This window comes from Glycine soja, chromosome 6, assembly GCF_004193775.1.
Source record: "Glycine soja cultivar W05 chromosome 6, ASM419377v2, whole genome shotgun sequence".
In the NCBI taxonomy this organism is placed as follows: domain Eukaryota; kingdom Viridiplantae; phylum Streptophyta; class Magnoliopsida; order Fabales; family Fabaceae; genus Glycine; species Glycine soja.
Genome location: NC_041007.1, coordinates 8,199,423 through 8,227,340, shown reverse-complemented (window position 1 = coordinate 8,227,340; position 27,918 = coordinate 8,199,423). Strand labels below are relative to the sequence as shown.

The 27,918-nt window shown below is 34.2% G+C and overlaps 3 protein-coding genes across 3 annotated transcripts; 2 read left to right on the top strand and 1 right to left on the bottom strand.

The window, feature by feature from the left end:
* Positions 1 to 2,210: 2,210 nt before the first annotated feature.
* LOC114415312 lies at positions 2,211 to 9,932 on the bottom strand. Its single transcript, XM_028379936.1, has 4 exons — positions 8,765 to 9,932; positions 5,802 to 5,949; positions 4,047 to 5,715; positions 2,211 to 2,616 (listed from the first exon to the last, which is right to left on the bottom strand). The coding sequence occupies exons 1-3, from the start codon at positions 9,712 to 9,714 to the stop codon at positions 4,198 to 4,200; spliced, it is 2,616 nt and encodes an 871-aa protein (XP_028235737.1). The 5' UTR covers positions 9,715 to 9,932; the 3' UTR covers positions 2,211 to 2,616; positions 4,047 to 4,197.
* A 3,857-nt stretch (positions 9,933 to 13,789) lies between these two features.
* LOC114415318 (5'-adenylylsulfate reductase-like 4) lies at positions 13,790 to 17,923 on the top strand. The gene is made up of 4 exons (XM_028379943.1): positions 13,790 to 14,374; positions 14,767 to 14,954; positions 15,047 to 15,171; positions 17,019 to 17,923. The coding sequence occupies exons 1-4, from the start codon at positions 14,189 to 14,191 to the stop codon at positions 17,462 to 17,464; spliced, it is 945 nt and encodes a 314-aa protein (XP_028235744.1). The 5' UTR covers positions 13,790 to 14,188; the 3' UTR covers positions 17,465 to 17,923.
* Positions 17,924 to 23,981: 6,058 nt separating this feature from the next.
* LOC114415314 lies at positions 23,982 to 27,836 on the top strand. Its single transcript, XM_028379940.1, has 5 exons — positions 23,982 to 24,381; positions 24,666 to 25,057; positions 25,308 to 26,643; positions 26,747 to 26,893; positions 27,006 to 27,836. Exons 2-5 carry the CDS (start codon positions 25,004 to 25,006, stop codon positions 27,485 to 27,487), a joined length of 2,019 nt encoding a protein of 672 aa, XP_028235741.1. The 5' UTR covers positions 23,982 to 24,381; positions 24,666 to 25,003; the 3' UTR covers positions 27,488 to 27,836.
* Positions 27,837 to 27,918: the final 82 nt, after the last annotated feature.

Below are 27,918 nucleotides of genomic sequence, written 5' to 3'. Positions count from 1 at the left end.
AAAATGACTAATCCGTAAAAGAAATTTAATGTTACATTTAATGTCTCCAACTATCATTTTCTCTCAATGAATAAATCAAATGAACACTTTTGAATCCATCCTATAAATACCAAAGATTTTTCAAAAAACACAAGGTTTATACACCATTAGAGCTAGAGTGTGGGAGCAAATAAAGATCAATAAGTTTTCAGCAATTCAGTAAGCTTGTGCGTGATATCTCTAATAACACTTACTACTCATTATCCAGTATTTCTCTTGATATCAAGGTCTCGAGGAGAATTTACCGACTATCCATTTTCATTTTGGAAAGCATCATTAAGTATTTCATAGCCTTTCAACAATAGTTACTCCATGAAAAAACTTTGTATTTATGACCCTTTGCTTAAGTCACTTGCACCATGACTTTTGGAACTACAATAATTCCTCTCTTTAGAAGATTTTCTCGCATTCTTCCCACAAAGAAATGTAAAATTCTTGAATAAATTTATTAGAACCATTAGCAAGTTTCTTAGATATCCTATTGAGTCTACAAATGAGTATTTATTCTTTATAATACATTTTTAAAAACCTCTTTATTCTATATCTTTAGTTTTTCCTGGGCATTTAGTGGTTATTATTCCACTCAAGAGAGTAGTTCCAAGATATTAGGCGAAAATGTGAGAAAGTTTCATGGGTGAACTCAAAAGAATAGTTCCAAGATATAAGTAAGCAACAATGTTGTGATTTGAAAAGGGGGAGAGGGGAGTTCACCGTAACTCTAGGAAAAAGTTTTTTCCATTCCATGTTTAAGTCCCATCACGCTGTTGTGAATGTCTAAGCTTTAGGCAAAGATGTTCGTGTAATTACCCTCTAGAATTAATATAGATTATTATAAGGAGACACTATATTGTGCCAATAAACTGAAAGAGTATTGATATTTAAATACTTCTTTTGCTATAATTGACACATTTAACATGTATTTTTTTATTTCTCCTTATCATATCACTATCACGTATTATATTTATATTTTTTTTTCTTCTATCTTTTTACCTTAGGTGTAAAATAACATTTGAGTGTCTACTTATCATTTTCCAAACCAGAACCTAAATGCTTCTATTCTTTTAGCAAACCAACTTTCCAAATGAAGTTGTAAATGTTTGGTTTGTGATTGAAATTGTTGTGACAGGTATTACAATACAAATCCAACATACAAAAATAAAATAAATACAAAAACAAGGATCATAATCCGTTAGCAAAATAATTTTTATCTCAAACTTAATTTTGCAACAAATAACCAAACATGCACGTGATGTCACTTTGACCGTTGGCTTCATAAATAAAGCAATCATCCAACTTAATAGATTTAGTGAACCGATGAGCCTTCGGTCCAGCAACATGTGCGCTGACATATAGCATTATGCCTGAATATACCTCCATTGACAGGTTGCAATTCAAGGAATGCCTCCATTGCTATAAGATAAGGCACTGCTAATGCTTACACGAACATGAAATCAGTCGAACAACCCCTCTTCCCATCTGCAATTAATTCAACCGTCTCTCTCTACGCTCTTGTACATGAAGCGTGCCTCCATTGAACTACTTGGACTTCCTGCTTATCAAAGCCTATTGGCCACACCTTGACTTCTCCTTTGAGTGAGAAGCCTGTCAATAACTTATTCGCAAGAGGCACATTCGCGAGGTTTATTTTGTGCTGGGCAATGTCTACGATGTTGAAGGAAGACTCGATCTTAACCACTACAAGTTGGGCAACACATCCATCATGCGCTAGCAAAGGTCCTTAAGCGTGAAGTCCACAATGAAAGATAATGAAGTCATAGAGCCTTTAAACAGTCAAGGACAGCGACTTTGTCATTGATGAGGATTGTACCAAAAAACTGTGGTAAGCAGCGTTAGGATTTCTCTGATTTTGAGTCTATGAATCCCAATTATGCCAGCAAACTCATCCAAATTCTGACTTTTTCATTTTTATTCAGTTAGAACGGCATTCAGCCCCCATCCATTTTCTAATATATATCTAACGGATATAAACTCACCTGTCCGTCATGGACCACGCTATTGCTTCTATAAAATAGTTTAGCAAGCCTCACTTTTATAAATGAAGCTCAAACACAAGAATCTAAAAGAATATCCTCCTGCTAAGTGCAAGGTTGTATTTTGAGCAGGGTGTAATTGCGCGGAAATTCTAGAAAACACACGAGACGGGATAAAAATGAAAAATAAAGAAGGCAGTATCCATTGGATAGGAAGCCCATAACAGTATCAATAATAATGGTTATGCAAAGAGCGATCCACATGTGAAAGACGAAAATCACCAGATAATTTTGGTATTTCTCTTTCAAAAAATAGGGGAAAAACTAGTTCCTTCATTTGAAGGATGGCCTACCTAAAATTCGATTTCAGTATACCAGTCTACCAGTTGTTAAAAAAAATATGTTTTTGAGCTAAAATGGACCTAAGGAAAATTTGTTCCTTGCAAAATAAAAATGGTATCCGAGCTTTGGCAAGAAGCAAGCAAAAGCATCACACCCGAACCCCTAAATAACCTCTGGAACGGAGAAGCCACCAGCACCACCAGCTGAATCTATCAACAACAAAAAATGCTGCCATCGCAATTATCTGTTTTGTCCCAAAATAAAAGAAAATTAGAAACCCTAGAAAGTCATCAGCTGCAGACGTAAAGCATGTAACCAGAGAACAAGAAAATATCTACAGTATAGTTCATTGTGCGGTATTTAGCAGAAGACAAAACACAATTCAATTTAAGTTTCATAAGCAAATCTCTTCAAATTGAGCTACTATATATACAAAAGAGAAATGCTAGAAACAACACCCTCTATTCACACTTTTTTTAGACTCTTATTGATTGAAATTTATCGAAAATGATAAAATTTTGGAGATTCCACATCATATTTAATTATTCTCTCTCTTGATTTTATAGTTTTCAATAAATTTTAGCCAAATAGAGAATGACTTTGAAGGAGTGTGTTAGAGAGTGTTTTCCTAGCACTTCTCTATACAAAATAATTATGACTTTTGCACACAGCCATTTTCAACACAAGATCTTTTAACATGTTACATCCATTCACATTGAAACTAGACGATAGTAAAATCCAATCTTTGGCTTAACTGTTTTCACTATTCTCATGATAAAAGAGGCAAGAAACTGATCAAAGTTACACAATTACACCTAAGCCTAAAAGCAACAAAAGGTGCCATATTACAAGTGTAATTATAATTATTTATGATTGATATTCATTCTTGCAATTTGCTAGAGCATGGCATTTCCATGTTCTCAATGCAGAGGTCCCCAAACCTCAGTCATTGAATAGCTGTTAATTTAGTGTTAAATTCTACAAGTATTTCTAGACAGAAATGTCATTCCAAATTTCTAACACATTACACACCTTACAGCCACCAAAAAGAAGTTCTTGTTACTTGTTAGGCATAACTAGAATTTTTTTAAATTTTTTTTTAAAATAGAACTGTATATGACCACCATTTACTCAAACCTCGGCTATTTTGTATTAAGACAAATTCTTGATTATTTGTCTACCCACTGATTGCTACAGGAGGAATCCTTAGACAAGTTTCAATGTCTGTTTTATCAATGATATCATTGATGACATGAATTCTATTGCAATCCAGAAAGTATGAGCCAAAACTATTAACAAGATCAAAAAGGCAAAAGATTTTTAAGCCATAACTCATAAGCACAACTGCACAAGGGTATTAACTCAAGAAACAAATTTAATCAATCTTTTCTTTTTAAATATACAAAATCCATCCATGTCTAAAATATTTATTCCTACTATTTTATGGGAACATTTTAAAGAGTTCATGGAAATGCCAACAATATGTTGTGTGTTGGCTTTAGCTACTTTTAGATTAATTTTCCAAGTATTTACATTAAAAGAAAATAATTTTCATAGTTTAATTTCATCATGAATTTCAAAATCACTTTGAAAAGAGAGGAATAAATGGATCCTGAGAAACAAATCAGTTCTTCAGCAGAAAAAAATTTATTATATTGTAAATATAATCATTACCTTTTCTAGCATATCATCTTCAATAGGAAATTGAGAATATACAAGCAGAGCCTTGTGGTTACCAGCACACTCTGCAGATCTATAATACAAGTTTTATTAAGAAATTGCTTCCTGCACTGCATGTCACCACATCTGCATCTGAATCTAACTGCTACCGAAATTTGGGCAGACCCATAGATTCAGTTTGGAATATTTCAACTTCATTCTGAGCTGTCTCTGGTAAGCAGGATTTATTTGCTTTATTAACACCATCATCACTTGGCTTCTCAAAGTTTAATATATTTCCACCAAGAGGAACAGATACACATCCTTGTGGTTTTCCCTGCATAATGCTTGCAGTAGTATATGCATCTACAGCAATATTGCTGCAAGAAACAATGCCCAACTGAGGCTCCATGCAACCAGCATCAACAGCTTTGAGTGCATCAAAGGTTCCATCAGAGATATTTACATTATCATGAAAAGTACAAGAGTGCTGATTACCAGTTAGAGCAAATAAGTTACTTTCAGAACTTCTGTGCAACATATTGTCCATCATGCTATTTTGGTCATTCAAGGAACTCCTTTCCTGTAAACACCTTGTCACAGCTTCCTCGTTTGAAAGAATATGATTATCACTAACATCCTTAGCTAGTTTAAGATCAGAAGCAAAATCAAATCCACCATACTCGGATGCATGTGTGCAAGAGCTAAAAGAAACATTACTAATGTAGCCACTGTGAACATGTGTTCTTTCATCAATAGATGAGCTAAATAAATCACTATCAAAAATATTTTCCTCAGCAGAGTCCTTCAGCTCGGAAGTCTGTGTCTTGTCCATATTATTTTTAGATGTATTAAGTTCATTATGAGATGAGACAAGTGAACAACCCTCAGAACTACGCTGCAGTTTAACATCAGTAGAAACATCTTTAATTTCAGTCTGGTCTCTGCTACAAATAATTTGTTGTTTGTCATCCTTAACGGCCTTTCCATCTCTAATCTCCGTATCCTCCAGTGAACTGATATGATTTGTATCCTCTAAATTTTTACCAGCAAGTATTTTCCCCTCGGAATTTGGAGCCAGCATGCTGCTTTCAAAACTTGGTTTCTGAATGTTCTCTTCCACTAATTTCACAGAAAGCCCAAGTCCATTGTTGCCAACATGTGCTCGCACATTTCCACAAGAAACAGTTTCATGGCATCCAGTATTTCTATCGTGACTAGCAAAATTGCTAACGCCACCTTTCATGCATGTGGAAGCATTTATTTCATCTGAAAGTTGACCATTGTCACTATTATTATTGGAGAAAGGAGTTGAGAAAACCAAAGGAATATAAAGATTACATGCAGCATCACTAGACTCAACAACACCAACCAACTTCTCACTGTTTTCATTACAAGCTCTATCCTCCACAAGAGAACATTCCTGAACTGAATTTTCATCATTCTTATCAGCCTTCGATAGTTGTTTATCTTCAGTTTGATGGTCAAAGTCTCTAAAGGCTCCACCAGTAGCATCTCCTAATTTACATCCCAAAGCCAGATCACTAATGAAATTTTCACTCCCAATTGATGATGATACGAGGGGCTGCTTCTCATGACTAGAGTCTATAGGTGCACCAGCTGAAGACAAATAACTTGCATTGGCAACAGTCTTCATGTCTCCAGTGGGGACATGTCCAACACTCTGCACATGTATTTAAAAAATTAAGCATGTTCATTTTGTTATTGGAATAGAAAAAAAGAAATAAAACATTGCAAATATTAGCTTACACTTTCAGATGCCCTGTTCATACTACTGGACAATTGCTGAGCACCATCAGTATAACTAGATTTTAAATGGCTTCTATCCTGAACACCAGAAACAGAAAGCAAGTATGCAGAAGCTTCTTTGCACGATTCAAACTGGTGTCCATCAGGACTGGATGGAATCAAAATTAGAGAAATTGCATAAGAATCCAATGTAAATAACAGTTATAACCACAAGAAAGCAATAGTCAATATATGATGTATTACAATTAGAACCAATAGAATTTAGGTTACAGCTGCAACAAAGTAAATATCCTCATCCTTCACAAGTAATTCGTAAAAGAGTAAATAATTAAAACAATTTCATTTCTTAATGACTAATTTTATCAATTTAATGTCAAACTTCAAATCCCCAATATTTTTCACTTTTCATTTCTCCATCCATTTCATTATAACTTTTTAACAACAACAACAACAACAAAAAATGCTGCAAGTGGCTTTATAAAATCAATGTCTTTAGTTATATTTTGAATTTGCAAACTTATATTTTGAACTTACTATAGTGAAATGTCTTCTGTTATGCATTCTTTATTTAAATTAAATATTTATATATTCATTCTATTTTATGCAGTTTGGCAAGTGGCTTACTAGTTGAACCAATGATCCAATCCAATGCCCCAGCCCAAGCTGATGACGAGTCCAAATGTACTAATCCACTTAAGAACTTAACAAACACAGTGGATTTCTTTTTCAAATTTCAATTGATTTGAAAAAGGGCCCTAAAATCCAATATTCGATTTTTTTCACTTTTTTGTTAGAATTTAATTTAACATCTTGAAACTCTTTCTATTAGTAGAGTGGACTAGTGGCAAGGAGATGAGTAGTTTGCATTCGTTCATAATTCATAAACTCAAACAATGTCCAAAGAGATAGGGCAATGGGATTTAAATTAATCTATCCTTTTGGAAACCACCTATTCCTCTTATCAATTAGACTCGTGTTCATGCATCTATTTGTAACCTAGAAAAAGGAAACAGGAAGAATTTTTATCCTGTTGCCATTTTTTTCCTTCTTTCATGGCATATGTGCAAAGAAATGTGCTTTACATAAAAGTTCATATATATTGCCATCAGTATGAATGGTGATAAGATTCATGCAATTCAATTCTAAGATACAGTAATTCAACATATCACATCCACACGTAAGAGTCAATAACGGATAGCGCCACGGAGTGGCTGCCCTCCAAAAATGCTATAGCAGCAAAGCAATAGTGGGATGACGGCTATTTTGATCCTTAAGTAAATTTATATTACATGATGTGTGTGTGTGTGTGTTCATGTGTGCTGAAAAATTAAAAACACCTAAATTTAAAAATGTATTCAGATTAACTTTCATAACCAACATAGGTCCAATCCAAAACAGCAAGTAACATCAAATCTCTATGTCCAAAACAGCAAAATAACAGGTAAGCACTATGCCGAAAACAACAAACAATAATCAGGAAAATAAAACAAAAGCTGAACAGGGAAAAAACACGGGTGCAGGCGTCGCCAGAAGCACCACTAGAAGTGCCAAGGATCAGGTGCAGGGTTAGGGTTCACGAGATTGGCGTTCGTGCAAGTGCGAATGGGTTTTGGGTAGGGCTCGCATGGGATCGAAACGAATGAGGGAAAGGAGTGAAAATGTGGGTCAAATGGTAAGACATGTTTTTACAGTTTTATCCTTCATTAAAAAACCTCGAAAAGGCCAAAAACAACGACTTTAGGGTTGTCTCTTCCCCCAACCCTACAATGCAAATCACGACTGCAAATCGTGACTATCACTCACGAAACATTCACGATTTTTGGAGTGACTGGAAATGTGACCACCGCGCCACAACATCCAGGAGCAGTGGGTGCCTGCTCCACTCCGCACCGGAACTATTGACTGCTATGCATCCAGAATAGTTTTTTGTGCTGATACACACCTTGAATCGTTTGAATCACAAAATTGCACCTTGAACCATCCATATTGATCATCTAGTGACTTGCATTTTTTAAGGGACTATACAAATAACTTATGCATTCCCTCTTTTATTTTTGCCACTGCTGTTATGACTTGAATTTTGGTCTATATTAAAGTTTATATTTCACTCTATTAGCTATAATGCTATATGACTTTGGTTTTTGGTCCAAGGGGAGGCTCAAAAGGTGGAAGGTAAGAGAAAGGATAAAGTAACAGAAAGGGGCGGAACACATTGCGAGGAATCAAACCCGTCATGCATTTACAATTCATGTTTGTAGCTTAACCAACTGAATTGACACGAGGAAATTTGACTTCAAATGCCAATGTGTATTTTAATGATTTTTTACGTTACAATACCTTTTTATGGTATTCTAATGATTGATCATAAATTTTTACTATTCGCGATAAGGCAACGGTTTAGGAAATAGGCCTTCAAATTCAAGTTTCAAATCCCAATTTGACAACCATGACCTAGAAATGATATTTGCACGCCCTTTCAAACGCAAACCTAACCAAATTTTAAAGGTACTATCTGAATTTGAGAGGGAAACTGCAAAAAATTCTGGCAGTAGGAACACCTGAACTCAGACACAGGCACCAATCGTCACATTTTATCATAAAGTTACAGATGAAATACAGAAACTTGTTCCTTCATCCCCATCCTTAAAACACATTTAAAAAAACAGTCCACAACCGTGATTTTGATTGCAAAGTCAAGGTTTTCAGCCTTCCATGGTCGCCATTTTGGACGCATCAGCTACATTTGTCCACAATTTACCAAGATATCAAATAACACTACGAACCCGCCAGAGCAATCACAATTTAAAAACCTTGCATAGAAGCACTTACACAATTCTCACCAGTTTTCAAACATACACAATCAAACTTTGAAGTATAGAGTCATTGAAATTGAAGCACCAATCAAAGCCCTATTGCATGCAATTAGAGACTGTATGAAAAAGGAAAAAAGGAACAGAAAGAACCTTACGTAACGGCGACAAACAGCGGAAGCACGCCCTGCCCTCCTCATAACAATAATCACGATCTTCCATCCCGCAGGCAACATGTCACCAAGTTCAGTGGCCGGCACAATCCTCCTCTTCTTTCTCTGACTCGCCCATTCTCCATTCAAAGTCTCCAAAAATTCCATCACTTGCGACTCCGTCTCCAACCCTTGCGCCCTCCTCTTTAACTCCACCTCAAACAGATCCTCATCCAAACCAACACTCTCGTTAACAGTCGCCGTCGCCACCGCCGCGTTCCCCTCGCCGTTACCGTTAACCTTCACAGATTTCTCCTCATTGGTAACCTTCTTCGGTTCCTCAACGAAAACCGTCAGAGAATTCTCCTCCTTGGTAACCTTCGTCGGTTCCTCAACAAAAACCGTCACCGAATTCTCGTCCTTCCGCGGCCGCCCGCGCTTCCGCTTCCTCTGACTGCCGTCCGGGACAACGTCAATCGGAACGTTCTGGAACAACGCCACGGATGTCGGAGGCGGCTGTTTGAACTCGACATGGACGGGAACGAGGCGGCGTTCAGGCGCATCGTTGTTGCGCGGCGCGTTGTTGCGGAGAGGCTCGACGCCGAAGAGTTGGTGCAGCAGAGCGATAATTCGGGAGTTTTCTTCCTCCTCAGGCTCCGAAATGTGGAGGGGAATGTGGAAGGAGGAGGAGGCGGGAACCGCGGGATTTTGTTTGCGCTTGTTGAGGCGGAGTTTGGAGTAGGTCTGTTTGCGGCTGCCGGCGGATTCGTTGAAATTGGAACGGTCGATTTTGGGAATCACGGAGTCATCGTCGCTGTTACGGCGGTGGCGGTGAGTGGCGCCGGAGAGGGAGAGGGTGTAGAGTTCGGGTTGAGAGAGGAGGCGGAGGTCGACGAGCGGAAGAGAGCCGATGCGGTGGTCGGAGGAGGGTTCCGGTTCCGGCGTCGCCATGGGCGTTGCTGGCGATGGCCACCGTGGTTGCAAATGAATCTGAATTTGGTGTAAATCTTGTACGCCTCTCTCTTTTCGTTTGTTTCAAGTTCCAATTTTTCAACTGTCTGTGTACGTTTTCACTATTCTTTTTATAAGGGTTTCATTGTATATTTTTTCGGGATAATTACAACGCTTCGAGATTTGAATAATTAAAACCCTGAATTCCCCTCACAGAGCTTATCGACTGAATGTCCGAGACAAGGGAAATTGAAAGCGTAGGGCCCAATATCGCTCGGAGCAATAAAGGTCCACAACGAAATCTTGAGGGTTAATTTTAATAGATTTGAATTTAATTTGTTTTAAATTTTAAATATGACTTCAATTCCAATCTAATTTTTTACGGGTTATATATCAAATGATAATAGATATTGATTTAATAGATAATATCTTATACAACACAATATTATATTGTATTGATTATTTGTGGTCTATACTAAAATATTATATTATATTGGTATTATTTATTTTGAAATATTCTTAATTTAAGTTATATATTTCTTTAATTTAATAACTTAATTATATATGATGTTAAGATTAATATATTATGTCAATAAAATAGGTAAACCTAGTTTTGTCCTGCATGTCGTTAAAGCTCAAATGAATTGTGTTTAGATTCAAATAAAAAATGATCTTATTGAAATGTTAGGTCAAATAGAAAAGATAAATTCATTGTACAAACACACTTAACTTAGGGTAAATAAAGACATTTGATAATAAAATCAGAAATATTGAAGATTTCACAATTGTATTTTATTTTTTAAGAAGATTTTACATGTGAGGTAAGGAAATTCATCCAGAAGAGAAATCATAAAAATTTTAAGCCTAGCAGCCTAATTTAAGGATCAATTTGTTCTTAGTTAGACTATCAACAATCAATTGCATTCTCTAAATATATGGACAAAAATAATCATGTTTATCAAATGCTTAAAGGATCTAATAGTATTAATAAGAGGAGGCAAGAAATGTGAATTTAAGTAATCATTATTGATCAATTTTATCTCAAACCATAAATGGATTGAAAAACGTTGTTTAAAAAAACATAAAGTGACAACCAAAAAAATACTAAGAAGAATTGCACATAGTCAAGCTTACACTACAAAAAAAAAAAATGTTACTTAGTGGCGGTTAAAGATGCAACTTACCGGAGGTTCTAATCGCCACTGGTCCTACTTCAATCAGTTCACAAATCGCCATCGAATTTGGCAATGCAAAAGCATCTAAACGGAAATCGCAAATCTGAAAATTTTGAAAGAATTGAAAAGAGAATGAAGAAGCTTTGAAAGGAATATTTCTACTATTATCGTTTGTGAGGATTTGAACGAGTATTGAGGGGATGATGACTCGCGGGAATGAAAAAGGTGCATCTCTGGTTGGCGTGAGAGCAAAAAAAAAAAAGCCATCACTTGTCTTTGGTTTAAATCGGCAGGAAAAGCTGACTCAATTCAAACTTCATTTTAACTTAACGTCCGTCTTGTATGACCACCTCCAAATAATCGACGTTGTGTTGCGCTTTTTTTGTAGTGAATTAAATGATTAAGCAAATACCCAGAAATAAATGTTAGAGAATTAAGAATAAAGATAAGAGTATTCAAGAATTAATATATCATTATATTTGAGAAGTCATAAAAGTAAATAATTTTATTGGAAACTAAATTTATATGGAAGTAGTTTAAGACAGTTAAAAGAAAAAACATTGTATCTAATATCTATGATGAGTGATTTGTTTGAGAAGGAGTTGGAGAGATGCAATTATTTGAATTCTTGAAAACTTTAATATGGAGTAGAAATGTTTAAAGAATAAATATGAAGATGGCATAAGCCACTTAAATAAGAAAAACAGTTTATTACAACAAAAAAAACTGTCAATGTTTGAAAGTATCAAGTGATCTATTGAATAAGTCTTAGCAAAATCAAACATTGATAACAAATACTGGTTAATACTAAAACAAAATACAAATGTCGCATAAATAGTTACAAGTTCTTTTTCCTTCGATATGTATAACCCTCCTTAATGTCAGCCTACAAGATTTTAAATGTCTCTCACGTAATTAATATGATTAATCGAGTTATTGAGTAAACAATGAAGTTGAAGAAAACAAAATACAAACTTTGGTAATCCTAGAAAAGACATGCCCTTCCATCTAGTGCATATGATGCATACTAGCATCATGGAAGTGCTTATAAAGGTATGCTAAGGCAATTGACCCCATTCATACTTATCACATGTTTCAAGGTCGCAAAAGAGATCTATAATCAAACATTGATACATGTAGAACTATTGTTAGTAAAAACCATTCAATCCATCAAATGTAGGAGAAATTCTCTTCTTGTATACTTGAAGTGTTGGTCTCAAATGTATATCTCATACACATCTCACAGTCGGTTTAAACATACATATGTTTTTTAAGTCACAAATGTCTTCATGAGAACTTTTAAGATGGTCTTTCAAACAATTTCAATATTTATGTAAGGTGATGTCTTGAAATATGAACATTTATGAACACACCTTATAAGAGATTGATAAATATAATAAAGATGACACATCATCTAAAGTGATGATCATTTTTCCAATTAAAAGGTGAAATAACAAGTGCCCATATACCTAGGTAAAAAATCTTTATTCTTGATGTGATAACTACACTATAAAAGTGACATTAGCCAAACATATGAATCTCTAGTTATTTGTAAGTGCTCTTTGTCCAATGCTAATTACTTCAATTTATATCCATAAGTGATTTTCTTCAACTTTGACAATCTTGCAAAAATACAAACATGTTTCTAGAATGAAAGTAACATCAGGGATGGAGCTATTCATATTGGAGAGGGGCCTTGGTGTCCTTTTTTTATTCTATTTTTTCTTTATATATATATAATACAATATTTTTATATTAAATTATTTTTTATTTAAAGACTTTGATTGTAAAAATTTTGGTATTTAAGTATTTATTTATTTATTATTTTTTTAGAAAATATCTTGTTCCCATTTATAGTATTTGTTACAAATATAGTGATATTTTTTTCTCTTTTTTAAACAAATATACTACTCTCTTTTTTATAAATACTGTTTTTTTAGTCTTCATCATTGAAATAATTATATTTTTTTCTTTTCTAAAACAAAATATTCAATGTTATTTATTTCCTTTGTCAATATCTTTTCATTTCATATTGTATAATTATTTTTTTTAAGGTTATAAATATTTATATTTGTAATCAAATGACTTTATTTTTGATTCTTTTATATTTATTTGAGGAATTAAATTTTATTTATAATTAATCTTTTTTCTATGATATAAACTTACAAGAAATTGATAACTTTAATTAGAGTCATATTAAACTATTATCTTTTTTTATTACTATTATTTATATTTTTTTTTGTTTCTCTTATATTATTTTTGTTCTTCTCGTCGTCATGGTTACCTCCAATTTAATTTTAGCTTTTGATGCCCTAAATCATAAAAAAAGAAGCTTTTGATTGCATGGGTCTAGTTTCAAATTTATGAAACTAAATATCATTAAACTTTGGAAAACAAACTAAGTATTAATGTGTACCAAACATTTTTCAAAATTTACTTTAATAGATTTTATATTTTTTTTATAAAATAAACAGTTAATGTAATTCTTTTATTACAAAACCAACTAGATTATATTTGATCCCCTAACTTATTTTGTTAGATCCGCCCTTAAGAAAAATCAAACATATATCTCATGTTCTTAAATAAGTATGTGTTCTCAGTATTCTATTATTTTTAGTCTGAATCTAATGATGATGATCATTAATTATTCTCATTTAAGTAAGTATTCTTCTAATAAAATCCTGTCTATTTTATATTTATTAAAAATATATAAATCAGTCTCTCTCTCTCTCTCTCTCTATATATATATATATATATATTTAATATTTATTTTATAAATAAATATTAAATTAAATACTACTTACTATCATCTAAAACAATTCATATAAGCCATCACTATACCATTAAAAGATTACAAAAGAGAGAAAAAAGTTAAAAGTAAGAAGTAGAAAAAATTAATGAAATAATTTGGAGAGAACAAAAAAAACAGTCAAAGCACCAAACTCAACCAAAGTGCTTGACGCAAAGGCGATGAAGCAACAAAAGCAATTGTTAAGGTTGTAACTTGTATCATCATTCATTTCATCTGTGTTGTGTTGTACGTGTGATTTCCATTGCCGCCACCGATTACCCACCAACTGATATACATAACCTCTTCACCTTTCCCTCCTTCCCTAATTTATCACTAAAAAAACAAACAAATAAAAAAAAAGTCCACTAAGTTGGGGCACGTCACCCATCTCGCCCTTCCCCTCGCTCATCTCAAATCCATGCTTCGGAATTAGGGTTTCCATTCGGATTTCGTAAGTCTGGTGCCCAATTTCGTGACTCCGAGCGACGTAAAAGGGGAAGGGAAAGGGATGAGGATTTGGGGATCGGAGATCGTGTTCGCCATATTGCTCTGTGGGACCCTTTCATGCACCGCTCAAGCTCATCACATCACTGCCAGCACCTGCCCGGCTCGCTCCATCCTCGATTTCGTGTTAGGGTTTTCAGATTTCACATGCCAACTTCCCAATTCTCTTGGATCCATTGCCGTCACCGAGGTAATCCTTTATGTTTTTTCTCTATTTGTTATATTATTCTAATTTTCGTATTAAAATTATAAATTGTGTCTCTTGGGATTATAAGTCTCAAGAATTGGGAGTTGACTATGTTTGTTTGCCTCCGCTTTTTGTATCTCCTTGTGGAGCTGATGTTTGTGCCAAATTTAGATTGAGTAATGTGAGATTGTTATAACTGGAATATGTTTTTTCTTTTTGGTATTAGAAGCCTCAAGAATTCGGAGTTGACTATGTTTGCCTCCACTTTTTGTAGTTCTGTTTGGAGCTGATGCACTATTTGTCCCAAATTTAGATCCTGTGATGTGAGATTGTAATAACTATAATATGAGTTTTTTTTTTTTTTTTTATTGAAGCTGTGCATTTTTGTTGTGCAGGGAGATGAGGTTTCTTTGCAGAAGGTTCTGAATATGGTTCACAAGAACAATCATGAGCACGTGGCTGTGCTCTTCTATGCGTCCTGGTGTCCTTTCTCACAGGTGTCTAGACCGGTTTTCTCCATCCTCTCTGCCCTGTACCCTTCCATTCTTCATCTTGCCATTGAAGAATCATCAGTTTGGCCGAGGTTTGTGGGATGTTTTTTTCAGATTTTAATCATTTTATTTTTAATTTTTGTGTATAGATTATTTCAATTGATCACCGATCCTATTCTTGCAGCACACTGTCCAAATATGGTGTCCATAGTTTCCCTACACTGTACATCTTGAATTCTACCATGCGGGTTCGGTATCATGGGTCTCGGACGCTTGGCTCGCTCATTGGTTTCTACAATGATGTTACTGGTAAGGCGTGCTTTTCTTTTTCCACTCCTTATCCTTGCATTTGTATTTGTGTGTTATCTTGATTTTTTGTTCATGTAAGTCAACTGTAATTGAAACTTTTGATTGAGATTCTCACAAGTAATTCATTCAACTCATGGAGTTTAAATTTGATGATAGTGCTCAATCCATTTGTAAACCAAAAACAACAACAACAAAGTCTTATCCCACTAGGTGAATTCGGCTACATGGATCACACAAAAATTTTCAGAAATATTATTTAGCATGAGATCTCCCTTAATGATTTCCTCCAATGTCCATTTTGGTGTCTCTTTTCTCCTTTTCATTAGACTAAAATCATGCAGTCTACTTTTCTAATTAGCACCTCTTGTGGCCTTTCTTTGTATATGCCCAAACTACCTTAACCGGTTTTCCATCATCTTTTCTTCAATGGGTGCTACTCCAATCTTTTCTTATATTCATTATGTATTCTATCATTTCTTGTATGACCACACATCCATCTTAGCATTCTCATTTATGCTACTCCCACTTTTCTTTCATGTTGTCCCTTTAAAGCTCAACATTCACTACCATATAGTATAGCTGGATGTATAAGTGTACGATAAAACCTGCCTTTGAGTTTAGTAGGTACTTTGTGATCACAAATAACCCTCGATGCCTTTCTCCATTTAAGCCATCTCACTTGTATTCTATGTGTGACATCCTCATTAATTTCTCCATCATCTCATATGATTGATCCCAAATATTTAAACTCAGCAACCTGTGGTATGACTGTGGTAGGATGTCTTTTCCAAATTTTACGTCTGACCCTAAATCCTCTTGTTTCTTCTCTTGCTAAAATTGCAATATATATACTCTGTCTTGCACTTGCTCCTATGTAAGCAAAAATCCTTTGTTTCCAAAGTCTGCCTCCAGAGTTCAAGCTTGTTGATAATTGCTTCCCTTGATTCCTCAATCAAGAGTATATCATCTGCAAAAGCATGCAGTTAGAGATAATCTAGTCTTGGGCATGCTCAATCAAGACTATTGGGATAATTCAAGAGGTCAAATTAATGACTTTCCTATTGGGATAGGATTACATCAAGCAAATTTTGTCTCCTATGTGGTCAAGTTCCCAGACCACAGTATAATCGTTGGTTTATCTTCCAAATTGCGAAACCCTGCAAAATCCTCGTTATTGCACCAACAAAAATTACAAAAATAGCCTGGGATACCATCATCCTACACCACTCATTTCCCCACTACAGAACTTGGATTTTCTTGCTCAAAGAATAATAAGATAAAAAAAGAACAAACACTGAAACAAAACATGGTGCTCTCAACCCTGGTGAGTCTGAAACTGAACCAACCTATAGAAGCCCTGAATTCATGGAGGTTGGGTAAAGTGTGCATTTAGTGAGGAAGTTGGTATTTAGTGAAAATATGCTGATATACAATGCGAGAGTCTTAGTGAGAACTGAGAAGAAAGAGCATTATTTTTTTGATTTGGAAGTTGGAAACTTATCATTGAGCTCTTAAGAGGGGTGAGAAGTTGTGAATTTTAGAAGTTTGCTCTTAGGTGGAGAAACTTTGGATTTTCTGTTTTTAGCTAAAAATTACCCCATGAAAATTCCTAGCATTTTCAAAATTCTTTTGTTTAATATCCAAGTGAAGCATTTTATAATAAATGAAATTAGTTGTCTCAATAAACACATTATTTCTTTTAAATTGTTTGGCCAAACAAACGGAAAATGTTGTAATCTTGTTATGCAGTAACGCATATTGTTTTCCTCATTTTCTTTGACATGCAGTATCACATTTTGTTTTCCTTTTTTTCTTGTATTTGGTTCATTATTTGGCTGTCATTGTAGGGATTAGGATTGATTCACTTGATGAACTATCACTTGAGGAAATTGGCCGTTCATCTGCTGATAAGAGTCATGGTAACAGTGAGTCAGAAAGTTCTCCATTTTCACAGGCTAGATCTCCAGAAAATTTACTATATCAGGAGACTTATTTGGCTCTGGCCACTACATTTGTGATTTTGAGATTACTATACTTGTTTTTTCCTAATCTTCTTATATGTATTCAATATGCTTGGAGAAGGGTCATCCAAAATATTAGATTAGGGAGCTTGCTGGAACACCCTTTGATTTATTTGAAGCGGCTAACACAGTCATTTAACCGTTTGAAAGAGCCATACAAGAGAAGTAATCTGCAGGAAGGAGCAATGAATGCTAGAGCATGGGCTTCCAAGTCCCTTGCCACCGTTTCAATTGGAGAGGAAAGCAGCAGCAGCCGTGGGACGCATCAGTGAGTTGACTGTACTGAGCGGATTTTCCTTCTTAAAATTGGAGATACGAATATACCCTATGAAAGGCTTGGCTGCAAGTTATGCCATGTACTTTTGTTTCAGGATCATCTTCACCCCCTCTGGCCTCGTGCTTAGTGAGGTCAATTATGTTTCTGAGTGATGTAATCGTCCCTTATATGTCCATATGATCAACAAATACTTCATTCAGCGCTCTAGAAGATTAAGACTTCAATGTGTATAGTTTAAATGTAGCAAACTCGAGCTAAAATCTGCAATTTTGTGACATATAGGTTTTCTTGAGGGTCAAATCTTTTGATCATCAGTTCATATATTTATTTTTGTTGGGAATGAAATGATTGTAAATCCCACATAAAACTGATTGGATGCATTGTTGATGTAATTGGTGCGTGGTTATTTGCTAAGTTCTAAAATAATAAGATGGTGATAATCTGATCATGTCAATATAGAAGTAATTTATATCAAAATCTATAGTAATCTGTTTCAATCCTTTCCTCAGGAGAGATCATGGATCTTTTAGAAAACCCTGGTTTGTAACGGTGAATCCCATTGCCAACCTCTAAATAGTGAATACGCACCGTGTGATTTGATCCTTCCAAACATTAAGATTAAGAATTAAGAAGTCTACACTTTGCTTTTTCTTTAGGAATAGAAAGTCTTTACACTAAACGTGGTTGGTAGAGTGGAATGAAAGTGAATTGAGATGAAAATTTTGAATTAAAATAGAATATAAAAATATGAATTTCATTTTATTTTACTGTTTATTTTACTCTTTTTTAGTTTTCTTTCTCTCCAAACAAATGAACAGTTAGAGAGAGTAGCAAGACAACATTAAATTAATCACATGTTTTGACTGCACATGGTTGACATATTTGCAATTGCAATATGATGAAATTAAACTAGCTGGCAATTATTATCATTTGGGAAATACTGTTTAGTACGAAAAATATTAGACGAAACTGAATACGAATGCATCACCATGATTTGTGGCAAACGCCCAAATCTATCCTTTTCTTTTTAGTTGTCAAATAACCAACAAAACATGTCCACATGTATTCGTGTGAGTTTTTTTTTTTTTTTTTTTTTTTTTTTTTGCAATTTCTCTTCGTAAGAAATAGAACACTTATTATTTTTATTATGAATTGTGTTTAGTCTGATCATTTCTCGCCGGCAAACAGAAAATTTGGGTGAAAGCTTGGTTTCGTGCAATTTCATTTTTAGATATATTGATAATTGATTGCCCTTCAATCTTCATAATTATATTATGGGATCAAAGGAAAATCTTGATGAAATAAAAATTTACCATGTTAAAATAAGTTATATGAATTGGATGAGGTAAGAGTTTGTCATTCATTACATATTATCTTCTTTAAGTTTAAAAACCAACACTGTGTGAAATTAACTATTTTAAAATATAAAAGTTAACAGTGTTAAAGTGATAAAATGGTAAAATTGATTCCTTTGAAAAATTTAAATGATGAAAAAAAAAACAATACGAAAAAAGCGAAAACATAATAAAACTAAAAGATATTTTAGACTGATTAAGTATGCTGCCTTTTAAGATAAATAATACCAATAGGTAATTAGCACTGCATATGCATTCTGTACAGGAAATCTAACTGCAGCTATTCTTAATCTATCTTCGATTTGATCCTATTTGCTATATCTATATAATATATACCATTTAGCATTTTTTAATTGGTGGATTACCGGAACCGGAAAGCAAGGAATTTGCCATTGCAGTTGCAGAAGAAGCTAGCTAGGGGGCAAAGGAAACGAAAGACAAGTTGCAATTGGTAGCACTGAAAAAGGGATGTATAGAAAATTAGTACTAAATCGGTAGTGGAGGAGTAGTAGAAGAGAAAGAAGAAATTAAAGTTGACGACACCAACATCCGACAATCCGTACTTGGCTGTGTGTCACACGTCAGCAACAGCAACGACAACGAAAAGAAGTACTCCTACAACCTAAGCGGCTAGCTAGTCCATTAGAACTTAGAAAGCTTTCAAGCTCTCATGCACATGCACATGCACATGCATGCCCTACTTGTACGTATTACCCAATGGGATGGGATAGGTAACCAAATGTGAGGCATCTACTCAAAATAGTTTGTCCGATGTCTACATTGCTGATAAAGTTGTTGATAGTACTTCAATTTGCATTTAGAAAATATTTTTTTTTAATTTAAGGAAAAAAACTAATTAATTAACATAAATGAGAAATATAAGTAAACAGCATTAAAAAGTTCCTATCATTTATCATTATATTATAAATTTCAGTAGTCATTCTTGAGTGGATTTTTTAGGAATTACTATTATTTTGAGTTACGTGACGTATCTCGTTTTAATTTTTATTTTAATATATTTTAATTTCCTGAATATTATTATTATTATTTAAATTTAATTAATTTTAATTTAAAATTTAAATCTAGACAAATCATTTCAAATTGTAATAGGCCGACAAATACAAAAATTAAGTGTTTTTTAAGGCAAAAATTAAGTGTTGGGAGCTGAAAATTAACTATTATAATAATATGATTCGTTGAAATTCCAAATTCTCAATTACAAAATTACAGATATAAAAATTTTGCTATAATAATTGAATAGTTGAAATCGACCAAATTTAGTATAGAGACGTTGATAATTGAATTAATTAATAAATTATAACATCATGTATTTTTATATGTGAAATTAAAGATTAATTTGGTATTTTTGGTGTAATTTTCCTCTCATCAAATCAACTCATTTTTTTAATAAAGTGAAATATCTAGTTGTCACTTCATAAGCTAAAAATTGAACCCATACTTTAATTAAGATATCTAAGTGTTCAATCATTTATGTCAATAATTTATTTTTTTATTAATTGGGTGTTTAGTTTGACGTCCACAACCCAAGATCGACGTGCCTATTGGATGAGAAGGAATCGATTTTCAATATCCAAAATAAAATATGATTTCTTTGTGACATCCTACATTGAAGCCACTCCTTGCAAATTGGCGCGGCTTTATGACTTATCCTTCTGGATTCCGTTCTAATCTAATCTGCCTCTCGTACCCCCACCGCCCATAGGCCCACCTTACTAAAACAGGATTTGCAATCATAGTTCACAATTGAAAGATAAACGCAATTATATAGGGAAATTATCTCATAAATTATTTTGAAGCTTACGATGTCATTATTATTTTAAGCAACTGACTAAGATCGCTTGCAGTTTAGATTTAATGAGTTTTTGTTAACAAATTCATATGCCATTGATGTTTTGTCCTAAATATTGAGAGTGTCTAGTTGTTTTATCATTTTCTGCTCTAATAGGACTTCTAAAACTTTTGTTTCATTGTCCCACATTGACTAGTTAAATGAGGAGAGAAAGGTTAAAGTATGTAATCTATTTTCAATAGTTACAAAGTATTTTAATTAGTTTCTTTTAAAGCTAAGTTTTCACTTTTTATCTACTCAACACCATCACAACAAACATAACTATATCAACATGCATAAGAGGAATAAATAAGTAGTGTGTCTTATGGAACTACAACTCCAAATTTCAACATCAAGTTCAATAAATCCAAGCGTATCATGCATGGAATAAAAACATCAAGGTTCAAAAGCGTAAATCATGAACTCTTTAAGATAGCCACAAGTCTGATAAAGACCTCACCAGTGGGTCACAACCACATTGAGTAAGGCTTTCATCATCCCTAAGTAGCATGCTCCACGAAAGTATCGGTATTCACGGGTTGGATTGGTTTGGGCTTGGGAAAAATAAAATTCAAATCGATTGAATTTTAGATTTTTTTGTCTAACCTGAACCAAATCAAATCGATATTGAACAGATTGGTTTGATTCAGATCATCGGATATCCGATAATAAAAACAATAAAAAAAATAGTTTTGAAAAAAATATAAAATAACAGTTTTATCCCAAAATTAGCAAATAATTATGTGACATAGACCGAATTAGTCAAATCTATCATGAGGAGGTTTGAAAGTAAAAAATGTACTATTGACACCGACTGAGTGGAGGTTTAAAGGAGGTTCGACGACATCAATGACCATTATGGGGAGGCAAAATGACAAGTGGAGGAGGCTTTATGAATGTGCATGTGTAACACCCTTTTAAGGTTATATGAGAAAGAAAAACAAAAGTGTCAAAGTGAGTTTTTGTAAGTGTGTGTGGTGAACACAAAACGCAAAAGAGATACACAAAACGACATAAAAATATAAGTAACTTCATTTAAAAAATAATATATATTCTATTTGGTTTGGATTTGAAAATTCTCAATCCGATACTCAAATCAATTGTTGTCAATTTTAATTGATTTAGTTTGAATCATCAGATTCGTCGGGTTGGTCCGAACTAATGAACCCCCTACTTGAAAGCACCTCCATCATCTACTTCCATATCATACCACATGATCATCAGTCACACAAAAACACAAGGGTAAAACTCATTTAATAAACCAAACATATAATTATCGAACAGTGAATTAAAAGTTGACAAGTAAAATAAATCAAGACACATTAGAAATTGAAACATTTCTCACATACTCACAATTAAAGTCAAATCACAGTAAAAAAAGGTCAAATCAAAGTCAAAATCAAGTTCACATCTCAAACATATTTCAATCACTTCCATCAAAAGGATGCATATTATATGTAAATATCGTGCATAGTGTTTTTGCACATTCTTACTCCAAGTAATTTTTTGACTTTGAGTGATCATCTTAGGTTCGCCCCTTAAGATAAAAACACTTGTTAGCTAGGAGAATCCACCGGAGAGAATCCATGGTAAGTTTTTTTTTATCATAAGGGAAGTAGATTTTTGACTTTGAGTAATCATACCTACCATTACAATGAATTCTCTCCGAAGCTTTAGAGTGTAAGGAAGGATTCAAGGAAGTGTAAGACTCACAATTTTGTTGATTTGTAAGACTCAGGGAAGGAAGGGCTTTAAAGGTTTTTCAATAAGGCTCAATTTTTACACATACACCCAACTATTCTCTTCCTTAAGGCCAACCATGAAGCCCTGCCACAAACAAATCATAAAATCATCCAAAAACCCCTAAGTAAACTTACTATATTTTACCAAATAAATTATTCATAGCATAAATTAAATTTAGTTTCTCTTGCATTTCAATAAAAAAAATGATTGATCTTTTAATTTAATCTTTTTAACACCATTTCTAAATATTTAAAAGTAGAAAAATTTATTAAATAAATGTTTCATCAAACTATCATAAATACTTTTTGAATAGAATTTTGTTACTTTAAATCATTTAAAATCATTCTTTATCTTAACATTTTATTAAAATTACCATCATAAGTGCATCCTGATTTTTTTATTATTTTTTTTTACGTTTATATGAAGTTTTCCCTTCATCTATAATTATGATTTGAATAATTATTATAATTAGTATTTTAATATCAGTGAACAAGATAAACATGTTTTATAGAGTAAATTAAAATTCATAATAAATAGTATATATCTTTTAATTTATAATCAACAATTTAAGTTATTTTTTTACTATATAAGATAATTTTCAACTATTTATAATTTTAAATAAAACTATTAACATTTAATTTAGAGATAAAGATAAAAAATAAATTGAGATAGTGGAAAGAGATAATGTTTGTCTTACAAGAGAATTATGTAAAACATATTTCTAAATAAAAGAGAAAAAATGTTAAAAATATTTAACTGAGAAACTAAGAGTAGAAGTTTTACTCTCTAAATTGTAAATTCTAATTTATAATATATAAGTAGAAGAGTAATAAATTTATTAGTTATAAAATGAAAAAGCAAATTAGCGTTGCATTTTTATTGATGTGATAAATTAAAATGAAAAGAAATACAAAATACCTGTTTCGACTAATTTATTTTGAAATTTTAAAAGAAACTAAAAGGTTTAAGGGAATTTATTTAAAAAAATGAAAAGCAATTAAATTTTCTAGAACAATCATTGTCAAAACATGTAATGAAACACGGCATTGTTTAAATTTTTAAAAAGACAGAAAAATAATTGAGGGTCGTTAAAGTTTATGCGTAGAATAAGGGGAAGTTAAGTCCTACACAAAAAATAAAAAATAAAATTGTGGTGAGGAATGCGAGAGCTACTCCATAAAGAAAATGATATTAATATTGACAGTTGGGCGATCCAATATTTTTTGTGTAAATTATAATATTGGTATTCATCACTCACAATCCATATGAATATATGTGAATGAAAAAAGAGAAAATATAATAATATGAAAAGTCCTATTATATGAGAGAAAAAGTTATGTAATGAAAGTGAAATGATTTTCTAGTATCCTTCAACTATAAATTATATAGCATAAAACTAAATATGCTACATTATTAACGTATATTTTGTTTATTGATATTGTATATAATATCTACAAACTTTAAAATGATTAATTTTTGTCGACTTTCACTTCCTGTTTTTTTTATCCAGACTCAAACCTAAATCTTATTTAAGAGATTCAAATTATAACCAATAACTCTGTTGGTTACACTGTCACCTTATAATCATTTAACGCTTACTATATTCTTATATGTTTATTTTATCCTTGCCTGTCGTACTGTGGTTTTGAAGAAGCACATGCAGTGGGCACGCCTTGGTCACAGCCTCATTGGAGAAATTAGCATAATCACTGATACACCGTGTTGATTGCGCGTTTCTCTTTCATAATTTCATTGTTTTTTCAGAACAAATTCTACCAACACCCAACATTTAATAATATCCCTCCAACAACTACACACAACACAGTTTTGTTCTTTTAAGAATTACTCAGCACAACCACAACAGATCTCCTTCACAAGGTTCGCCTTTTGACGACAAATGTTCCCTCTTTATATGCGTGGGACAGTGTCTGTGTTACAATCTCGAGCCGTTTTCATTTTGGTCAGGTTAGTTCTTGTTCCCTCTGACCCCTCAAACAATCGCCATGTGTCTTCTTCTCTGCTGTTTAAATTCTGCACGAATTCTTGAATTCCTAGCATACCCATCAAAACAGTATATATTCTTATTTGATCGATGCAGCATGAGTATGGGTTGCAAGCTCTAGATGTCACAACATATGAATAGTTTTTGAAAGAATTTATTCGTGTACTGCAGGTCTTACTTCCTTGGCATATTTTGTTTTTATTTATCTGAATTCTGAATGACTGGTTGGTTTTCTTCCACTGTATAGGTCTGTTTCCAGAGACAAATATTCGTGGAGCTTTGAAGAGCTGCGGTGTAGATATATACAACAACTCTGGCCAACTCTCTAGTCATATCTTCCCCAACTGTAGCAGGTGTTCGTCCTTGCTGTTGTGGTTCGCAGTTTTGTCAGGACAGGCTCCCATCTCTTGTTCTGTGCCTTCCCACCGATTATGGCTAACTTCTCAGTCACTCTTGCTATGATATAATTGAGTCAGTCAAGATGTGAAAGGGAATAGGATTTGTATATAGACCAGTACAAAGTTTGAAAGCGCAAAGGAGATTGACTAAAAAGGACTCGACTCAGCACAAGCTTTATCTTCTGCCATGGTCTTGTGTAGGTGTCTCTCTTTTTTGACTGGGAAGAGAGAGAAAAACAAGGTAACAAATATGTAGTCATATTGAGTGTGTATTTGATTTCTATTTTCAAAAACTGTTTTTTGGTTTTTAAAAGAAACAAAAGAAAACAGAAATTCACACCAAACTCACGCCTCACCACTTAAGATAACTGACCCCCTTGAACTAGGAACACAGAACAAAAGAAGAGGATGAGAAAACATCTCCCAGCTGTTTACCTGCTTTTTGTGGTGTAATGAACCATATAATTTATCTGCTTTGTTTGCTTCTTCAGGGTACTGAACAGTCTTCCACAGGGGACCTTAATACCCAACTTGGTGAAGTACTACACCCAAAGATTTCATCAGAGAGTCGTGATTTGAAGCCGGCCACCGTTGATGTTACAGTACCCAGTGGTGTGCAGAAGAATTCAAGGGGCAATGTGAGGGTTATGAGTCTCGAGAGTCCTGTGAAGACTGAAGTGGAGGAAGCTTATGAAGGGGAAGATGAGCATGAGGAGTCTCCTTCCATCAAGAGGGAGCTCTCTGATTTTGATCTCCAAGTCCACGAAGCTGCTGCGATCCAAGGAAGATATCATCCATCAAGTGAAGAGATAAAATACCCCAGTTTATATGAACACCAAGCTAACATTCAATTAGAAGACAGAGACCATAAATACAGCAAAAAGAGTGATGATATAATCCAAAGTGGACATGTTAGTGATCCTGGGATTGGCAAGGCTGACTTTTGCGCTTCTCCTAAGCTCAAGCGTTCCTGCTCTGACCTGGAAAGAAGGGATGTACTAAGGAAGACTTCTCATCTCTTTCCGTCTTCAAAGTCACAGTCTTTTGAGAATTTGCAGGGGTTATCAGCATATCAGATGGTTAATCTAGAAAGCCCCAGGTCAGTGATGACTCACGGCAGTGCTGATAGAGTGATGTTGAAAAAGCATTCCTCAAGTCAAGTTCTCCCTTCTAGAAGTAAAAGATTGTGGTGGAAGTTGTTCCTCTGGAGCCACAGGAATATACATAGAATGCAATTAGGCAAACTGAAAACAATACATCCTGCAAGTGCTGCTTTAAAGAGTCAATGTGGGTACTCTTCAGACACTCTTGAAGCAAAACATGGCAAGGCATTGAGACATGTGGAATTGCCCTCACCCAGCTCATCTTATGGGGAATACTTTCACAACAGCTGCGATGATGGAAATATTGATAAGCAAAGGTGGAGCAGATTTCAAAAAGAGAATTTTGGTTTTTGGCCACAAAACCAATGGGTGGCTTTCTCAACAGAATCATCCTCCTTTAGCAGAGTGGATGAGTGGGTGAAAGATCTCGAAATTCAGCAGCCACCTCCTGAGGATGATTTTGATGATGACAATATTGGAACCATTGCCTTCCCACCTTCTCCTGATGCTATCCCACAATTCATAGCATCCTCAAGCACAGCTCAGTCTGTTCGACATCCAGATGCCAATCTTTCAAAAGAGATATTGAATGCCAATAGTGTGGTTCAGTCCCTGAACCCAGCCTCAACTGCAGCTCATATATCAGGCATTGGTATAAAAGCCATCCCATCTATTTCACACTTCTCCACTCTCCGCTCTGTCAATTTGTCAAGCAATCTCATAGGTATAACATGTCAGAGAGAAGAATGTTACCCTTAAAAACATCAGCTAATAATAATAATACTAACTAGATCAACTGATTGGCTCTCCTTTTCATTGATTTGTAGTTCACATCACACCTGGATTTCTCCCAAAGGGTCTTCATACTCTGAATCTGTCAAGAAACAAAATCAGCACCATTGAGGGCCTCAGAGAATTAACCCGGCTGCGGGTACTTGACTTAAGTTATAATCGCATTTCAAGAATTGGACAAGGTTAGTTTCTATATTGGTTAATGCTCAATGGAGGTTTTTACTTCTGGAATTTCTTATCCTTCGTGCAGTATTTTCTATAAATACAATACAATTATCCACTGTGTTTTATCAGGGTTATCAAATTGTACCCTAATCAAAGAGCTATATCTCGCGGGAAACAAGATAAGTGATGTTGAGGGGCTACACAGGTTATTAAAGCTAACAGTTCTGGACTTGAGCTTTAACAAGATTTCAACAACAAAAGCATTGGGCCAGCTGGTGGCTAACTACAACTCACTTCAGGCCCTGAATCTGCTTGGAAATCCAATTCAAAGCAACATCAGTGATGACCAGCTGCGCAAAGTAGTTTGTGGTCTTCTTCCAAAGCTTGTGTACCTGAACAAGCAATCTATCAAGCCTCAAAGGGGACGAGAAATACTCACTGATAGTGTTGCCAAAGCTGCACTTGGGAACAGCAGCCGGAACTCCTACAGAAGAGCACTAAAGAAAGGTGGTGGCCAAGGAGGGTCAAGTTCCTCCAGTGTGCATAGAAGCAGTGCTAGTGTTTCCCAGAAAAGCAGGAACAGGTCAAGGAGCCGAACTAAACATCATTAGATGTCTGTAAAAGGTGCAATTCATCAGTATTTATAAGACTTGATAAAGTGGAGTATTTTTCAAACTTGTTTTTACCCAATATTTGCTTAAACCTGTAACCCACCCTGTAGAATAAGGTTTGGTTATGTTTGTTTCAATTTCAACCTGTTAGTTATCATGGGTGTTTGATTATATGCCATAAAGGAGACTGCTCTAGTCAATGAGATTATGAGAGTCTCTTGGTTTAAGACTTGATGTAATGCAGTCTTCATCATCTCCAATTTTAATGTGTGGAACTTGACAATGCTGAAAACTTGTGTTCAAGCTCCTCCATTGAACTATACTACTATACTCATCTTTTTGCATATCATCACTATGATTCAAACTACGAATGAAGACACACGCCTGTTATTCTTGCCAATGCAAGGAATACTCTGACAAGCACATTCAGT

What these genes read in the sequence shown, in the direction of transcription:
- LOC114415312 (XM_028379936.1), bottom strand. Translation starts at nt 9,714, where the DNA reads ATGGCGACGCCGGAACCGGAACCCTCCTCCGACCACCGCATCGGCTCT. An exon ending in GTTTGTCGCCGTTACGTAAG is followed by an intron (nt 5,950 to 8,764) that starts GTTCTTTCTGTT and finishes GATTCCATCCAG; the next exon opens with TCCTGATGGACACCAGTTTG. An exon ending in TGAACAGGGCATCTGAAAGT is followed by an intron (nt 5,716 to 5,801) that starts GTAAGCTAATAT and finishes ATACATGTGCAG; the next exon opens with AGTGTTGGACATGTCCCCAC.
- LOC114415318 (XM_028379943.1), top strand. Translation starts at nt 14,189, where the DNA reads ATGAGGATTTGGGGATCGGAGATCGTGTTCGCCATATTGCTCTGTGGG. An exon ending in GATCCATTGCCGTCACCGAG is followed by an intron (nt 14,375 to 14,766) that starts GTAATCCTTTAT and finishes TTTGTTGTGCAG; the next exon opens with GGAGATGAGGTTTCTTTGCA. An exon ending in GAATCATCAGTTTGGCCGAG is followed by an intron (nt 14,955 to 15,046) that starts GTTTGTGGGATG and finishes CTATTCTTGCAG; the next exon opens with CACACTGTCCAAATATGGTG.
- LOC114415314 (XM_028379940.1), top strand. Translation starts at nt 25,004, where the DNA reads ATGGTCTTGTGTAGGTGTCTCTCTTTTTTGACTGGGAAGAGAGAGAAA. An exon ending in GGAAGAGAGAGAAAAACAAG is followed by an intron (nt 25,058 to 25,307) that starts GTAACAAATATG and finishes TTGCTTCTTCAG; the next exon opens with GGTACTGAACAGTCTTCCAC. An exon ending in CATTTCAAGAATTGGACAAG is followed by an intron (nt 26,894 to 27,005) that starts GTTAGTTTCTAT and finishes GTGTTTTATCAG; the next exon opens with GGTTATCAAATTGTACCCTA.